Source organism: Centropristis striata, chromosome 10 (assembly GCF_030273125.1).
Source record: "Centropristis striata isolate RG_2023a ecotype Rhode Island chromosome 10, C.striata_1.0, whole genome shotgun sequence".
In the NCBI taxonomy this organism is placed as follows: Eukaryota; Metazoa; Chordata; class Actinopteri; order Perciformes; family Serranidae; genus Centropristis; species Centropristis striata.
The window spans coordinates 32,086,089-32,105,291 of record NC_081526.1 but is presented as its reverse complement, the minus strand read 5'-3'; the positions used below and the strand labels follow the sequence as shown (position 1 = coordinate 32,105,291).

Here is a 19,203-nt window from a genome sequence, read left to right as displayed (position 1 = left end):
GGCATTGTAGCATATGTTAGCTATGTATTTTGGCAAAATAATATTACTCTATATATATTACTGAGGAGTTTCTTTTTAACAATACAATTTCACACTTTGACTATCAACAAAGTCAAGCAACTGAATTGAAAGAAATAACCTGTTAGCTAATTTGCTAATTCCAACGGACATAAGCATAAAATGCTAACAGTTACACAAGTCGATGATTAACATATTCTAGCAACTGAATTTAATAAAATAGCATGTTGGCACATACTGTGCATACAGTCTGCCTGAAATCTGCTGCAAAACATTTATTTTAAAGTACTAAATTCAGGACATAAAAACAGAGGTTCTCATAGGAATGATGATGGATTTCGGTTAACTAGCACACACACAAAGAGCTATGTGGAAACGAGGCGTAACTCATTGAACTTTTCTCATCAATTTTGTTCCTCTTCTTCCTAAATAATAGAAACACAAACCAAATATGTGCACAGCTTTGTTGTTGAATAATTAAGTCTCTAAAGAAATTATGTTTAATCTCTATGTATAGTAGCTCTAACAACTAGTGTTTCTGTGTGGCAGAAGTAAGGTTTCTGATCAGAGGTGTCATAACTGAATGTTTATTAAAATTCTATAGTGGGCTCGCAATATAAGAGGTGAAAGCTAAATCTCTGGGTATTTCAAAACAACTCTGAACACAGATGGTACATTATAATTCCAAGCTCACAGTCTTACTGTACAATGCATCATTCATACATTCTGCCAACACTCAACTGTTCCCCAGCGTTTTCAGCACGTGTGTGTTTGCTTAGTTTCTATGCTTTTCCAGTCAAGTGTGTTATTATATAATTCATGACATCTCTGAAAAATGCACCACACCATGGAAATATAGCAGAGAAGATGAAAGAACAGATGAATAATGACTGAATGTGTCAACCTACACAATCTTCTTTTTATTTAATACTAACTAGCAGTTTGAGCTATTTTATATAGTCTTAACATCACTGAGAATCTGGCATGGCATTAAATCCAAAGGTCACAAAATAAATAGATACAACACAGTAGAAAAATAAGGTTTAGACCATGTTAGCTATTTACTCATACATCCAAGGTCACAATAACAGGGTCAGTGGACTGGTATGTTGGGCATTAAACACCTAACAAAGTACAGTAACACCCCCTGAAGAGGCTTGCACAGTCTCTGTGGAGATTTTGGCTTCAAGGGGAGACTACACTTAGAGAGGGGGCTTTGTGCCAGGGAGCTCGGTTGGCAGCGCCAAAAGTGAACTTTTGCCCAGTCAAAGTGCTCATTACTAAAAGTCTGTACAGAAAGGAAAAGGACTACTTAACTCCTTGTTTGCACATCATTGCAACCTAAAGGCAATGGCAGTAGTATAAAGGAAAAGGCAGCTAAACTACACAGGCAGTGGAATTCAGGGCTTTGAGATCCAGGGTCAATTCACCAGAATAATTATGAATTTTGATGGAAATCCGCTTCCTGAATGAAATGAAATGAAAGCAAATTGACCCTATTTCCCGTGTTTGGGACAAAAATAAGTCTAAATGCTCCAGCCTGCTGTCGAGGTCTCCATCATCATTGCACTTATGCCCAGAACCTGCAGAGTAATTAAAGGGATACATAGGATAAAAAAGTTGGATAAAGTGTTCATGTAAGTTTTTGCATTGTCCACTTCAGGTAGGGTGCTCAGGGCTATTTTCTGGCCTCAGGGAGTTAAACATAACACCACCACCACTACCAGAAATCTAATGTTTGTGTGCTTTAAAAAACTGGAATAAACAAAGGTAAGAAGAGATTATCCAGCTATAGCTTTTGGATATTTTACAAACACCTTTACGTTGCTCCTCTCACCACTACTCAGAGAAACTGAGGATTCCAAAGAAGCTCCGATTGGTCAGAGCTAGAGGGCGGAGGAATTCCTACTGGCTGGGTCCAATTTAAATTTATACAAGCATGTGGATCTCATTGTATTCATCTCGTCCATCTTCATCAAAGTTGGGAGAATCCTCGTCACAATCCAGCTGTTAAAAGAAAAATTATCGTCAGTCAGTTTCATTCAAAGGTCAAAATGAGGCGACTAAGGATGTTTTCACACCTAATCTGTATGGTACAACCAACTCTAGTGAGCCTTTGGCTGGTTTGAGAGCTGTCATTTCACCACATTGTGATGCTCAGGGAGGGAAAGAGCCTCCAGGAAATAGTCAGTCAGCTTATAGTAGAGATCCAAACTTTTGACTTGCATGGCTAGCAAAGTGTTGAAATAATTTAAACATGGGCAGATACATCTGTTAAGATCCCCAAGAGAATCCAAACAAAGGGATACAGCAAACTGCATTAAAGGCTACATCCATGATGTTGAAGGAAAACCCACTAACACCCAGTGTTTTACTATTTGACATTAGTTAAGTATAGTTGGCAAATATGAAGTTGCTAAGTTGCATTACAAGCTAAAGTAATGAATGCCTTAGCTAACGCTAACGGGCACATTAACCAAAGCAATTAAAGTAAAATGTGAAAGCAATTTGCTTAGCATATTACTGATCAAAAAATATACAAAAATTAACACGATAATGTTAGTTAACATTAGGTAACGCTGCTGACTACAATACAAATGTTTGCACGTTAGCTAGGTAATGCTAGCTAACGCAATCAAGTACAAAAACAAAACAATTGTAAAACAAAAAGTAAAGCACTAAAACACTTTGTTGAGCTGTCATCTTACTGACATGTTAAACTTTAACAGTCACAAACTAACGTTAGTTAATATTAGCCAATGCTGTTGAGTACGATACATGCACGTTAGCTTGGTAATGCTAGGTAACACTATCAAGCACAATACAAAAAAATGATGAAAGTTAAATGTTAGAGCAGCTTTGCTGAGCTGTCATATTACTGATATATCAAACTAATACAGCAGTACAAAACAAATGTTTGCATATTCAAGCTTGCTGATGATAGCTAACACTATTGGGTACATTACAACCAAACTAATGAAAGTAAAATCGTAAAGCACTTTGCTTAGCTTGTTATAAGACTAATGAACTAGAACAGGCTGTTCATATCTTCTCTGACTAAAATTGACCCTGCAAGCCAATGACAACTTTAACTAGTTAGCTGCTTGCTAACTTGATTTTCTTTCAACATTGTGGATGTAACCTTAAATCCAGTTTGCTGTCTGACTTTGTTGAAATTATTTCTGTCTGTCCCCATTTTAATTGTTAACACTAATCCCTTCACTATAACCAGCTTACTAGTTTAACGGGACACTCTTTCCCACCCTGAGCATGATGTCAGAGTATCCTGAATGTGTAGATCTACTTATCTCTTCAGAAATATTTGGTACCTAAACTTGTTTGGTAGAGTATAACAAAGCAAAGAATAAAAAACTATGTAGAGGGGTGGGTTATCTGATATCAAGGGGGTCTAATTTCTGCCATTTTGCAAGTTTTACCTTAATTTCAAGGACTTTTTCAGTTTGATTTTACAGTGCTTTGAGTTCATGAGACCTTTGGATGAACACGACACGAATAGTGGTCAAGTTAAGAAAAAAGCTGTTTATATTAGCTCCCGAAAAAGTTGACATTTTGGAAATGGAAGCTTTTAATCTGACAGTGCTGACATGTATGGGTTTAAGGGTTCCAACCAAGAAAACACAAAGCCCCGCTTCAGGATGGACTGTGAATCCTTTTGTGGCTAGAAAGCAGAGCAAAAAGAAATATTTGCATATCATGTGAAAATATTTGGATGAGAAAGCTGTCCATGACCACAGAAGAGAAAATCATTGGTAATTCATCTGTAGGATTTTTCCTGTAGATGTTAGTATGAGACGGATACAAAAACACATCCATGTAATATTAAATCTGCTGTAAAATAAGTATCCTGAGGCTATGTGGGATCACGTTAATTTGGCAAAGATTCAAACATTCCTAGAGTGTCGCCCAACCTACCGCCTGTAGCTCACGTTCCTCGAAAATCCTGGCAAGAATAAGGCGGCGCAGCGGGACCGTCATGATGAGGACGAAGGGGAACGCCAGGGAGGCCACGGTAGACTTCACTACCCACAGAGCCACGATGCACGCCAGCTGGATGATGGTGAACATGTTCATACGCCATGTCTTCACCTGAAAATACACACATGTGGGTGGAAAACCAAATGACCCGAGACCACAGTAAAGAACTACATACAGAGATACTCATGGAAAGATGTAGCCCTCCGATATATGTGAAACTGTGTCGTAGTACCAACACCTAGACCTATATATTTCTGACTGAATGAAGAGACACTTAACTGTAGTGATGTGGCAATGAAGCCTCATGAACCATTGTCATTATTTTCTGAGCCCACTAGATGGTGCTATTGGTTTAAAGAAAAAGGCTTGAGCAATGGTAATTGAGTGTGCTTTCAGCTCTTTGTTGAACAGAGAGCACCACCTAGTGGACTCAGAAAATAATGAAAATGGTTCATGAGGCTTCACTGGCACATCACTACTAAACTGTATCACTGCAACATTTCACCTATGTGTTCTCTCTTTATTCTACATATGTTTAGTGATAGAGGCTTGAATATACAATGTGTATATATATATATATATATGTGTGTGTGTGTGTATGTGTGTGTGATTTTATTACTGAGGTAACAAAATATCAGTTTTGTTCGGTGAAAAAAAAGATTCAACAACAAATCATTTTCTTTCAATGACTTATAATAGAGATTTCAGTTACAATTTTAAACTAGCCAAGTGTATTTGCTTTTTATTGTGCTGTATCAGACTGTTTTGTCAAGACAATTAATTTTGGAGATTTTTAAATAAATTGAATCATCAATGCCTAATAATATATGGACTTTCTTAGACATAAAAGTGGTGATATTTATCAGTAAAGTTTAAAAAAAAACAACCCTCCAAAACAAACAAGCAAAAAGAAAAGAGAACCCAATAACCCCCCAAAAACAAAGAAAAAAAAACAAACACTTCAGCAGCTTCCTAGAAACAGGAGAATAAAATCAACATCCATAAAATCAATGCTTGGCTTTCAGAGACTTGAACACATTGCATCCCAAACTGCACCCTTACAAAAAGAAATCTTACATGTTTTTGGCTCCATCTAGTGGAAAACTCTGCATCTAATGATTTGTGTAAAACACAGACAAACTGAACTTTTTTTCCTTTTTCATCTGTCACAATATTTGGTTTCAATCCAATTTTAAGTAATATCAGGATCAGAAGTATGTTTCTTTGGTATTGATTTCATCATCATTTAATTCATATCAGGACATTTCTTTTATATTTTTATTCCTTTTTATTATTCCATGCATCTTGGAAGGACTCCACCCTGTTAGTGAAGAAATTACCGATCTGCTTTATGTGGAAGAGTCCCAGACTGGACTCTCTGTAAAAACATGGATGCTGTTCATGTATCATGTACACATGGATGTGAATAATCTCTATCAAACCCAGCTAAAAACCAAGACTGCAGAAAAGCGGCTGCTTGGACTCTGCTGCAGTTACCACTTTGCTGGGTTTGGCTTCTCCATCTTACCACTAATAGTACAACACAAGGGCATGTCAACATTCATATTGCGTGTGTTACCTTGGTGACGTAGATGTGGTCTGGGTGATGCTTGGCGGGCGTGCACATGAGTGTGATGCGTTCATACAGTTGGATGCCTGTCAGAGAGGTGACCCCCATGTACAGGAAGATGCCAAAGAGTACAGCCAGAGGGATGAGGCGGAGAATGTCCGTCATCACTATGGACATACCTGATGGAGAGCAAGGGGTTTAATGTACAATATGTAACATGTAAAGACAAATAGCTTATTTTAATCAAGGACACACTTGATATCCCCTTTGTGCATGTGTCAGCAGTGTGGTTGAGTGCCGGAAGCTGTCAGAAAATTAACCTTTTTATCCAGGCACATTTTTACCTCTTACATCTTGCTCGTTTTTAAATCTACACTACTGGTCAAAAGTTTTAGAACACACCAACTTTTCCAGAATTAAATTGAAAATGATGCAGTTTAATGTCTCAGTGTACTCTGAAATGAATGCACATTTGCAACATTTAAAATTCTTTATTGAGCATGATAGTGTTTTGAAAGTAAAAAATAGATTCAAAATCACATTTTATGTTGGACTAAAGGACTAAAAAAAGACACAAAATTACCAAAAAAAGACACAAAATGACAGAAAAAAAGACACCAAAAGACACAAAATGACTTAAAAAAGACACAAAATGACCAAAAAAGACACAAAAAGACACAAAATGACTTACAAAGACATGAAAAGAATTCAAAAATGGACAAAATAGCCCAAGACTCCATAGAGTTAAGTTGTTAACCCATTTCTTGTTCCCTGAAAAAGGCCTTCTTGCATAATTCTGAAATGTACATTATTTTTCAGTTTTGGTTAAGCTTACCTTTTTTATTTACCTCTGGCAGTTCACCACTTACCTTTGTACCCTCCCTAGCTGTTCATTTGACTTGAACTGCTTGAATTTCAATAAAAAATTGGGGTGTTCTAAAACTTTTGACCGGTAGTGTACATGTTATATAATTCTAGTGATCTCAAGTTTTCAGATAAACAAGCTTAGCTACCATCCTTTTTGCCAGTGTTCTCAACTACATTGGAGAAACACATATTTTAAATGTGAAACTGCCTTATTCAGTGGTTTCATTGGTTTGATTCACCAGTTCCATTTGTTTTGGAGAGGAGGAGATGTCTGAGGATGATTTGGCTTTTGCTAAAAAACCTCCTAAATATCTTGATCTTGAATTATCAGAAAAACAAGCTGAGCACGGCTATTCCGTGTGGAGTTTGAATGTTCTCCCTGTGTCAGGGTGGGTTCTCATCGAGTCACAGTCCAAAAACATGCAGCTTAAGCTCAGTTGGAGACTCTCAATTGTCCGTAGGTGTGAATGAGAGCATGATTGTCTGTCTCTATGTGTCTGCCCTGTGATAGTCTGGAGACCTGTCCAGGGTCTACCTCTGAGCCAATGTCAGCTGGGATCGGCTCCAGCCCCCCAAGACCCGAGTGCAGATAAGCGGTTAAGGATAATGAATGAATGATGAAACAAAATGCATTGGAGAAATTTAGATTTTAATCAGTGTTTTTAGCGGTGAAAACCCAGAAACATCTAAATCTTAATTTATCATAGAATTTATTTTATTCCGAGTCCCTTATACAGTATTGCATGTTTGAAAACTGAGTTTTTTAATCATCTTACTGTTTCTGAGACACATGTGAACAACAATTTGCAACTGTGGGGAGAATTATTCATTCAACCAGGGAACAGCCCTCATGGTAAACATACTGTCAGTGCTGTTTATTTGAAACACATTCATTGTTCAGCTGCCTTGGTTGAAACGCTCTTTGAGCTAATCCAAAAAGTCTTATTCCTAATCCAAACAGCATTTCAATCAAACAAAAGCTCAACAATCATTATGAGTCATTATGGTTGTGTACCCAGACTGGATCAAACTATACTTAAGACTACTTTGGGAACCCTACCTTAATTGAAACAAGATATTCTGCTGGCAGAAAAGTACTAGTCAGTAGATGAAAACTATGTTGCAATGTCAGACGTTGCTTTTGGAGATTAACAATTTTCATTTGGAAAAAGTACTGTTTCGGTTCATTTTGAGGACAATTTGTAAACAGAATGTAAAATCCTCGTAAGCTGTTGCAAAGGCTGATTCATAGTTCATGAATGTCTAGACATGCAGGAGCTGTGGAAGTGACACTATGTACCTTTGAGCTCATGTTTTCTTTCAAGACAAATAATTGCCTGGAAATTCCAGCGCTGTAATAATGCTGAAGAGAAACACAACCATCACGGCCGGATCATAAAATAGAAAAATTGCTCTGGAAGTGGTCAGCAGTTCGGATTCCTCTTTTCCTATCACTGCTTCCAGCTGCTCTGTTGTGTGTTGATGTGATTTGTTTATTGTGACTTTAATTTGAAAGAACTACTTTGGAAGATGGGGTGTGTAGGATTTAGAGGGCTCTGTTTGCAGAAATGGAATATAATATTCATGACTATGTTTTCATTATTGTATAATATAGATTAAGACTAGTTGTGCTCAGAATGAACCCTTGTTTCTCCAGTATTCCATAATGGACAAACCAAATCCCGGCTCTTGAGAAGGCCTTTTACAGTATGTTGAAAGCCAGTGTAGGTTCAACTACATGCCAGGAATGGAGTACTTGAGTCCTGGACGTGGACTTGAGCCTGACTCGAAGTCGATTTTCTTGGGGACTTGTGACATGACTCCGACTCTTATGACTTAAAAACTGATTTTCCTGACACGCAATCTGATGACTTGGACTTGGACCTGGACTCAAGCATATTTAAAAAAATACTATTTCAGCATATAAAGAAATGGAACAACCACATTATACAAGTTGACACTGGAATGTAAATGTCAATGAATTTCAGTCTGTGTGGATTTTGGAACCGCTGGTTGATTTAGAAGGCCTAAACAAACTCCCTGAAATGCTGACAGTAGCCTTGTTTCAATCAACAAATTTTGAAGATTCACATGAGAAAAGCTGGATGGAAACATCAAAATTCCCTTTCGAAAAACTTTCGAAAATGCACATTAAAGTTTTTACGCCCGCTTGAGGTTTTTTGTCTAATTCGATAAAAAGTTAATGTGCTGAACGGGAGATAAAAACGCTTTTTGTGAAAAAGTTCTGACGTAGCGAACATTAAACTCATGACTGATCAGCTGTTTCCGCTCTGCCGGTCAAGACGCGCTAACATGCTAGAACAATTATAAGTTGCCCAGTTAAATCAAATTCCAGAAAACAAATTTTCTCTAATGGGTGGCCATAGTTGTCTGATTAGCAACCTTTTTTTCTCTCTCTTGCTCAGTCTCTTCTTCTTACCGGGTACTCCGGCTTCCTCCCACAGTCCAAAAACATACACTTAGGTTTAATTGGTGACTCTAAATTGCCCGTAGGTGTGAATGAGAGCGTGATTGTCTGTCTCTGTGTCAGCCCTGTGATAGTCTGGAGACCTGTCCAGGGTGTACCCGCCTCTTGCCCAATGCCAGCTGGGATAATGGATGAATAATTCGCGCAAAATCTCTCCTTCTACTACTGTTTTACTGACAAATTAGCCTACAGCAATACATCACACTGCCATCTTCTGACGAAAGTACGTTTATGCAACTTTGATTATTCGCTGTAGACCAGTTGATGGAAATGTCCCAAATTTGCATTTTCTTTGATGCGACATTTCAAAATTCTGCTTGAGAATTCCATTAGACTTAAATGGAAACACGTTTAGTGTGTCATGATGTTTAAGATAGACCTTTTTCATTTCTGTATCAGCTCTCTGAAGGTGCCACAATGGAGAACTTGAAGTATTCTTGGGCTCAACCTTGATGACTCGGACTCGTGACTCAGACTCTAACCCAGGTAACGATGACTGGACATGGACTCTTCTTGGTGACTCAGACTGGGTCTTGAACACTGGGGACTCAGGACTTAGACTCAGGTGTTGATCACTCGACTCCGACTAAACTTGGGGTCTTTTTTGGTGACTCAAACTTGGACACTGGTGGGCTCGAGACTGACTCAGACTGGAAAATGTGTGACTCGACTACTCGGAAAAGGGAGGGTAAGAATCTTCAACCTCAGTGCGGCTAAATCCTACACACTGCTCCTTTATTGGTAGTTCAGGTGTTTCTGTACAGGATAAATAAAGACACCAATCTTTCATCTTACCAACAAGCACAGCTACAAGAAGCCCAGTCAGCCTCTGCTCCTTCACCTCCTGGATCATGGGCTTCTCGCCGGGGGCCGTTGCTTTGCTCATGACGGTGAGGGCGTTGACGTGAGTGACGGAGCGCACGGTGGCGGCGGTGAGCCACGGCAGGCCGAAAAGAGGACAGATGGCTCCCAGGATGACGATGAGCAGAAGATCCAGGTGGAAGCCCGAACCTTTGACCAGGCGGCGCTCCTTCTTACTGACTATCAATCTGACAGATTGGAGAAAAAGATGTAAAAAAAAAGTGGAATCTAAGTCAAATTAGAGAAAAATATACCTTACTATTAGGGGTGGGCAATATGGCCCTGAAAGAATATCATATTTCAGGCTATTTTTGCGATAACGATATTCTTGACGATATTACGAAATACTTAAAAAGTATTTTTTTAGTAAAACTTTTTTTAGTCTGTATAAATAAATAAAAATCTAAAATGTAGTGTGAAGTGCAAATCTCAACAGTTGCCAAATAAAAAAAAATGTATGAGAAAATAATAAAAATAACCATTTAGGGGTTCCGGGGGCATATTTTAATGACATTTTGTAAAGGAAAATAAAGGTTATTGTATGTTTCATTTAAGGCATCTTATTTTGACAGTCTTCTTGTAAGTTCTGTGGTGGATTCTGTTAACACACTGTGCTCTTATTTTGAAAGCTGCATGTGTTTAGCGACAGAGAGTAAGTAGCTTTTTGTGATTAAAACAACTTTAATTGTTAGCCTTACGCCACTACATCAAGAAGTAGGAATGTTGCCAATATCATGACATGCATTTTTTTTAACCATGAAAAAAATATACCGATATTATCGTGAACGATACGATATGGCACACCCCTACTTACTATAACACACATTTTCTACACCAAGAACTTTACAGCTGTAGATGATAATACTGTACGTACGAAGTGATCTGAGTTTCCATGAAGATGAGGATGAAGACGAGAATGGCAGGTACAATAGAAGCTCCCATCATCCAGGTGGGGAAGGGGTGTTTGTCACCGAAGGGACTGATGAACCAGCCTCTCTTATCAGGGGAGGTGACTGAGAAGCCCGACGGCACATTGAGTTTCTAAAAGCAAATCAAAATCATTTTAGAGTAAAGGCCTGGAATTATTGGAAGGGTAATTAAATTAATAAGCACTTCAGGTGATGCTGTGAGGAAAGTAATTGACATTACACTTACCTGTGTGTAAGTGTCAGTAATGGAGTAATCCACTAACACTGAAACTAAAATTGAGATGGGGATGCCAAAGTCACCGATGATTCTTCTGGCCTGTGAGATATAAAAATAATTAAATTAAATTAAATCAGCATTCAGCACATTCCTATGTAACATACACAGTATACAGTATATTTTCTATTGTATATGTATCTGTGACAGCATCTCACAGTGGTCTGTAGGGGCTACTACTGTAAAAGTGTACTTAATGCATTGGAGGGAAAGAAACCTGACAGTATTATTTATACTGTTTTGATGCTACTATGATATATAGGGTATAGGGTGACTTTTATTATCAGTGTAACACAGCAGCAAAATCTTGTGACACATCTTGTGACTGACTAAATTTGGAAAATTAGTCATAGAGTGTAATAAAATACAACACAAACACAACATATATGGTGTTTTTCAAAATACACAGAGGATTTGAGCCGCGTGAAAAATGGATTCGAGTTCAAAAGTTCCGAATTCTGATAATCAAGTCAGAATTCTGACTATAATCTTGAGAAGTTACATCAAATCAGAATTCAATACTATTACTATATCACTATCATATGGCGTGACTTTAAAGTCTGAGTTCTTACTTTAATCTTGGAATTCTGACTTTTTAACATATGACCCCAATCTTCTTCCATTGAAATTCACTTTATTTGTGTTGACTATTTAAATGAATCAGATTTAAAGGAATCCTTTGCTCCTAGGCCTCCTTTTAGTCATAATCCTCAATCTTTATTAAAGTGTGTCCCTTTTGTTTGCTTTTTGAACAAGTAAAGAAGGACACACATGCACACAGTGGTGGGACATGTTCCTGCCAATTGCACATTATTCCACGGATAAACAGAGCTTGGGGGTAATAAACCAGTGATGTGCAAATGAAGCTTCATGAACCATTTTCTATCATTTCTGAGCCCCACAGATGACGCTCTTGGTTTAGAGAAAAAAGCTGGAATTATGGTAATTGAATATGCTTTCAAGCATTAATTGAACAGAGAAATCGCCATCTAGTGAGCTTAAAAAATAAACAATATAACTAATGAAGCTTCATTTACACATCCTAAGAAGAAACATAGCAAATGGGAAAAAAGCTGTTCATAATTCGCTAGTTTATAAGAGAGTTTTTTTTGCTCATGAGAAGCCTGATATCCACTGTTTTCAATGAACCATTAAAAAAGGGGTACCTTGCCACCTAAAAAGCGACTGTTTCGGAATTTCCTGAGGAAGAAAGCAACAAAGAAAGTGCCCATCATGAGGACCAGAGACAGAAGAGCAGTGTTGGGTTGGTTGAAGACAGGACCATCAACTTCAGCAAGCCCAGTGGCTGGGTTGAAGTCACTGGAGTACATTGCCATCAGTGGGTGTTCCTTAAACACCTGGAAACAACAAGAGAGTCTCTGTCTTTCATGTTGTGTGGAAATATGCATAAAAAAAGTATTTCACTGCCCTAATTCTTATCATGCTCAGTGTGCTGTGCCATATCTGGCCTTGTTACCTTGAAGAGCTTGGAGAACGTCTCATAGATGAAGATCAGGGAGATGAGGAAAGCAAAAATCTCCTGGGTAAAGGGTGAGATGTAGCGAACGAGGAAGCTGCCCTCTGCTGCCACCATCACCAGCACAATAAAGATGAGCCAGAAACCGATCCAAACGCGACCTGTCAGGTACTCAAAGTTGTGAGCCTGACAGAACTGAGTGAAAAGACGCAGACATGTTAGTTTCGTGTTCGGGGGAAAACAAAATTGTGTGGTAGTTTTCAGTACCTTGTAGTAGGCTTCTTCAAACACCAGTAAGGGTCCTGAGAAGCCTATGATGAGGAGCGGCTGACCGCCAAGAAGCGAGAATATAACTCCAAGTGTTGCAGTTGACACAATAAGCTCAGTCACTCCCATCATGCCCTCTGTTTTCTCTCCTGTGTGCGAAAAACAGACGGAAGCAAACTTCAGAGTGCAGCGATCGAAATGACATGGATACAAATGTCTTGTAGTTTGGGTTTACCGAGCAGGCCTCCGAAGGTAATGGTGGGCGACAGTGCAGCAAAATAGATGAAGATGACAGCAGCGACGCACTGCATGTCCACGGCATCTTTTAAGTCGCTGATGTATTGTGGGTAGCGGCGGCGGATGTCGTGGATCAGGCCTCCGAAGGGGATCCCCGAGCGCTTCAGTGGGTCCACCTCCTGGTCTCCCTCCTCCTCCTCCTCTGGACTCACCTCTAGGGGGGTTGGTACAAGCTTGATTACATGAAGAAACTACAATTGATCATCATCATAATAGTAATAACTAGAAAATTTCCTCTGGGGAAATTTTGAAAGGGCCACGGGGGCTACTGCCGGTGTGTGTACACTATGATGAGATTCTTCAGAGATTTCAAACTATGCCCTTTAACCTCAAAATGTGTGTGTGTGTGTGTGTGTGTGTGTGTGTGTGTGTGTGTGTGTGTAATCAAAATCACATAAAGTTACTGTATGTGTGTGTGTGTGTGTGTGTGCGCACACGCGTGCGTGCGTGCGTGCCTGTGTTTGAAGCATGTGTATGCATGTGTGAGGAGTGTGCGTGCTTACACGCATGTGTGTGTGTGTGTATCTGTAACTGTAATCACATCAAAGATCAAAGGCAATCAGATCAAAGCAATCAACAGAATTAACTGACACCTGCACCTCCCTACAGCTATTGCTGTATGGGACCAGTGCTCGGTGCGATTGCCCCGAGGCCCTAATAAAACACTATATTCTATAGTCTGGGTGAATACTCAATTCTGATTGGCTGCAGGTGTCCATTGATTGCAGGGATTGATCTGTGTTTGCATTGCAGGACTAAAACTGGTGTGTAGAATCAGTGTAGCTTCCTGGTAATGTGCTTGGAGAAGAGGCTCTTTAGAGACTTGACAGAGTACCTTTGTTGTTCAGCTCCATTCCAGATGACGACTGGTGCCTCTTGAGCTCTCTTTCCTTCCTCTTGCGCAGCATCTGCTTTTGGAAGTCGGCCACTGTCTTCAGGAGGTCTTTGCCCTCCACGTCTGAGGGTGGAATAACGATGCTGCAGTCCAAGAATTCATTGATACCATTCAGGAGGTCTTGTCTGTCGTCAGCAAAATAGGCCACCTCGTGGAAGTTCTGCAACGAAATACAATTGAATGTCAACACAGCAGTGAATCTAATGCAACACAAAGACATCCAAAGGGCGGTTTCATAAATTATTCTGAGGGGGACAATTAGAAGCTTTCTTTTGTGGGGTTTTTTCCCCCATTTTTCTCTTTACTTTCAAATACAAAGCTGTCGTCTTTGTTTTGACATTTTTTGTGTCAGTGAAAACTGGCTAAAACTGCTTATTTTAAGACCATATCAACGTTAAATCTAGTTTTCTAAACTTTAAGAGTGTATAAATTACACCATTTAAGTGTTGTTGTGACTCAGTCCTTTAAGCATCTGATTAAATCTGTGGTTTTACATTTTTTAACTTTTATATCTACCTTGTCAGACATGAGAGTGGAGAAAGAGCGTCCAATTTCATGATAGTCCACGTTGGCCTGACTGGGACCAAGCAGGACAAAAATAAAGCGGACAGGGACGGGGACCTCCAGGACGGACTCCAGCAGCACTGCTTCATTCAACCTGACAAAGGCCATTGCCGGCTGCTCCAGAAACTCAACAGAGCCTGACAGGAAGCAACAAAAAAAAACACACACACAAAAAAAACTTTAGTAATTTGGGATTTTTCATATTTCTCCATTAGGGGTGACACATATGACAACAGAATCTGTGATCGTGCTTTGGCTATTAGTACATTGAATACCTGTTTACTTTCAAATATTTCAACAAGTGGATCTGCAAAATTAATCTGCTTTTCATGACATCTTGAAAAGTGCTCAGTGGCTGTTAAAAAGTAAAAATCAAAGTACATAGTTTCCCTCTCACTTGTAGTGCTATTATTAGTGATGGCCAAATTAAGCCTCATAAACCATGTTCTTAAAGCACACTGAATTGCTATTGTTTGAGGCTTTTTCTTTAAACCAATAGCGCCATCTAGTGGGGTCAACAAATACAACTAATGGTTCGTGGTTCTCCACTTGGAAATCACTATTTATTATTTTTGTATGACTTGCAGATTGTTGGAGATGTCAACTGTAGAGATGTCCGCCTTGTCTTGAATAAAATGGAACTTGATAGTTTGTGGTGCTTGATGCGCAAAAAAAAAACATTTGAAAAACTCAACAGCAATGACTCTTTCTCATTACTCATGTTAAGCCCCAGGGCGTGCATCTGCTCATGGACAGTTTTAATATTCTAACTAATAGTTTGATACAGCTAGCCTTCCTAAGCTAGCTGGCACTGATACTCTGAAGAAGAATGGCATTAATGTCAATGTCTCATCAATAAGGGTTTTTCGGACCAGAGGGATTTTTTTTCATAAATCCAAGAAACCATTTTTTATTGTTTCTGCACTGCAAGAACTAAAAAAAGACTGTAATTCCTAGAACACCATTTTGAATAATCTTTTTAGCTTTTTAGTATTTTTTTGGCACTTTGCAGCCCAGAGGTCGAGTGCCATATACAGGTCCATAATATTGGAGGAAAGACAGACACCTCTAGGGCCGATATATCTCAAACACTCTGCAACTCACACCAACACAATCCACATTGATAGATACCACAACAGGTAAGAGGAAAAGATGTATTTTTGATTTGGGGTGAACTGTCCCTTTAAGGCTAAACCAAGACATCCTGCAGCTTACAGAAAACACTTTTTATGTCCGAAGGGGGCTAAGTAAAAGCATCTTACACTGAAAACCACAGTAGAATACACATAGAAGTAGGTGCCATTAGGACTGATGTCATTTAATTATTTCATTACTGAATTTGAGGCCCATGGATAATTTACAACAGGCAGAATGATATCTCAGCAGCTTCTAAAAACAGAAGAAAAGAAAAGACATAATTCCTCTAACTAATCTACTTTGTCAAAACTCATGGAGCTTACCGACTAAAACAATGACAGCTTCGGCATCTTTGGGAATCTTGGCGAGGAGTTTCATCGATCTGGCTGCAGCTGGATGGCTCTCAGGAGGCAGAGGGTGGAGAGATTTCTTGGAGGGAGAACAGAACCGAGATTATCCAGTTTGTTGCTCCGACCAACGTGATGTGACACCATAACATAGCATGGGACCAATAACGTGAACTTATTGTGGGAATAGCAATGTATGTGTGGATAATAATACTCTAATGGCCCTGTAGAATTCATTTTAAACCGCACAACTGGACGATCGGTTCAAAATGTTTTTAATAGGCTGTTTTAAATTTGCCAACATTTGAAGCCACAGGGAGCATTAAGTTTTCACAGTTAATGCATCAAGAAGCTTTAACTAGAAGCACCTGTAAGCTGACTAAGAACATAATTCAACACATGTGGCACAGAGAGGCTTGCTTTCTCCAACTTCAAAAACTACCTACATGACTCCTGACCTCATGGAGGGGTGTTTCAAAGAACAATACGAGAACCACAGGCCTCACATCAGGAATTTTGTGTAATCACGCTTAAATCTATGCTTACTGCTGATTCTTAGAACTTAATGCAAACCATAAACTAGAACAAGACAGCTCAACTTGGCTTTTATCTCTGTCCATTTAGATAGCTGAGTTCAATTACCCTTGTATATTCTTGTCAAAAGTAGTTAATCGCTTACTTTGGCCTTTGTAAATGATATTTACTGGCCTGTATGCCTGCATTGTTTCACATTGTCACATTCTATCATCATTCAGATCTCACGTCTCTGTCACTACCCGACAAAACAAAGGTGTGAAGCAGAGGGGTTGCTGTAGAGTGAAGGAGGAACAAATTCCAAAAAGACAAGGTGAAGAGAACTTACAAAAAGGCTGACAAACACATCTTGTTTTGGGTCGTACACCGGCCCTTTGTTATCCGGATGCTCCTCCTGCTCTTCAGCCACCAGTGGCAGGTTACTGTCCTGGACATTGTTGTGATTGAAGCTGCCATGAAGACTGCTGGACGAGTGGTGGCGGTGAAAACGATGTTTCAGATCACTTGGATGGCTGTGGGGGGAAAATCACCATCAGTAAGAGAGAAAATGCTAACATTTGCATGCTAAATATGCTCAAAAAGTGACAATGTTAATACATTTAGCCTCTTAAACCTTGAGTAGGGTTAGGGTTAGACCAAGATTTATTTTGAGCAGAAGCTTAACAGAAGGTCTCTAAGGCCAGAATGTATGTGTGAGGTTACATTGGAAAGCTAACATCCTAGTTGTTGAAAATGTGCTTGTTTAGCATCCGGCCTAAACACAACCTAGACTACAACAGCAAACAAACAACAATCAAATTTTCTGGTGGAACCCTAGCCCTACTCCTACCCACCAGGGGTTGGTGGGTTTTTAGGGGTTAGCAATATTGACAGGGTCAGCACACATTTTAGTGTGTTAGCATACCAACATTTGCTAATAAGCACTTAGCACAGATTCAAATCTCATAAGGTCTATCAACCCATATAGTTTAATTACAAATGAACCTGATTGTGGTGATAGATGGAGAGTCAGAGGATCAGCAAGTGATTAGGATACAACCTCTTGGAACCAAAACTATCGACAAATTTTGTCCCAATCCATCCAGTTAATGTAAAAATAGTTAACTGTAGGCCTGTAGGGGAAAGGGGCTATATGGAGAGATCTCTGGGTCTGTAAAGTGAAACCAATGCAGAAGTGCCTTAAACTTGCATTATTTCAAGTCTGATTGTATAGAACCTTATGAGAAAATTACTCTACTTCTCATTTGATTTATTACCCCAGTTGTGTTTACGGTCTCAGTTTCTGTTTTCAAGTCTTCCTCGATACAATATGATGAACAACAACTTTGTAAATTATAGTCACATTTAAAAAATGACAATAAAACTGGGTATGCTTTAGGGTATGGCTACCTTGTGGTTGACCCATTCAGTTTGTTTTCAGTTCATGAAAGTTAACTGTAACATTTTGGTTGCCTAAAAAATTATTATTTAACATGAAATATGGATGTACATTGGTATATAAGCTAAGTAACTTAGCATCCTCCCCCCAAGCTCCACCCTCTAGTCCAAATATAGTCACTTCTGGCACCAACAAAAAAAACCAAGCTGTTGACGGCCAAAATGTCATACTCAAAATCGTGTTTAATAGGTACATCCACTTATTTTATATAGTCTGTGGTCAAGCTTCTGTTCCCAAGCTTAAATTCTTAAAAGAATCAGAAACCTCAAGAGGAATGTGTTTCTACTTGTTATCGCTCCAGCCTGAGGATTAATGAGATTATGATTAAATGTGATACTGCAGTCTTTGCTTGTAAAACAGAAAAATCACTATTATTAAGTATTTTAATTAAGAGTGCTGCATGATCATTTGGAGTCTAGAAATGACAGGCACAGCTGCACAGCTGGGATTCTTCATATGATCTACTTTCTGTTTATTCAGGATGTGAAGGATCTTTACCTCATGCAGATGCAATTCAGCTCATAAATTTAAAAGTCATTAACAAAATCCTTCCAAAGCTTAACCATTTTTTCAATTCGAGCGGATTAGAAAACTTTTACGAGAAAATTGAGTTGACACAGTAATTCTTCTCAAAGTGATATTTGCATTAGAACATCAATAAAACAGTCAGAGACTAATCTGTGTAACCTTATATCTGAGCTTTTGTGCATGTGAATGTGAGAATATTTTTCTCCCTTTTAAAGAAAAGTATTTAGTGTGTCACAAGAGCCAAGTTATTTAACACTGCTTCATGACATCACTTCTCAATCCAATGGTGACATCACCTCATTAGGCCCACGCGGTCCAATAAGACGGCGCCGAGACAAAAGAACGAGGTGTGACACTGAGGTGAATTGTACTCAAGTCGTTTCCAGAGGATCTTTAAAGTGGTCTGAGTAAGCGATGAGCTACATTTTAGCAGCACCTCAATGTGTTTCTTTCCACGTCATAAATCTGATATCTTAGACTAGTGATGACTCTAATGACAGAGTGCCTTTTTCTCCCCAGTGGAAGCAGCCAGTGACATGCTGGGACGTTATGTGGAAAGGCTATGAAAGTTGGAATCAACACATGATGGCCTGCTGCTAAGAGTGTCCGCTGGATGGCTTACTTTGTATGCATCTGCTGAGTCGCTTTGCGTGTGCAAAATCCATCCCGTGCATGTTAAGTTTTAGTGAAACAACACATTTCGTCACTACAATGTT

The 19,203-nt window shown here is 39.1% G+C and overlaps 1 protein-coding gene across 2 annotated transcripts in view; it reads right to left on the bottom strand.

The window, feature by feature from the left end:
* Nucleotides 1-325: 325 nt before the first annotated feature.
* Nucleotides 326-19,203, bottom strand: part of slc4a3 (solute carrier family 4 member 3) — an 80,872-nt gene continuing 61,994 nt past the window's right edge. For both annotated transcript variants that reach the window (XM_059342414.1, XM_059342415.1), the window contains 14 exons: nucleotides 16,850-17,033; nucleotides 15,964-16,069; nucleotides 14,456-14,640; nucleotides 13,880-14,099; nucleotides 12,983-13,198; nucleotides 12,748-12,896; nucleotides 12,481-12,675; nucleotides 12,170-12,361; nucleotides 10,956-11,045; nucleotides 10,675-10,841; nucleotides 9,735-9,988; nucleotides 5,594-5,763; nucleotides 3,952-4,125; nucleotides 326-2,025 (listed from right to left, as the gene is read on the bottom strand). In XM_059342414.1, coding sequence (XP_059198397.1) covers nucleotides 1,948-2,025; nucleotides 3,952-4,125; nucleotides 5,594-5,763; nucleotides 9,735-9,988; nucleotides 10,675-10,841; nucleotides 10,956-11,045; nucleotides 12,170-12,361; nucleotides 12,481-12,675; nucleotides 12,748-12,896; nucleotides 12,983-13,198; nucleotides 13,880-14,099; nucleotides 14,456-14,640; nucleotides 15,964-16,069; nucleotides 16,850-17,033 — 2,380 coding nt within the window. In that variant the 3' untranslated portion in view covers nucleotides 326-1,947. The remainder of the gene's footprint in view (nucleotides 2,026-3,951; nucleotides 4,126-5,593; nucleotides 5,764-9,734; nucleotides 9,989-10,674; nucleotides 10,842-10,955; nucleotides 11,046-12,169; nucleotides 12,362-12,480; nucleotides 12,676-12,747; nucleotides 12,897-12,982; nucleotides 13,199-13,879; nucleotides 14,100-14,455; nucleotides 14,641-15,963; nucleotides 16,070-16,849; nucleotides 17,034-19,203) is intronic.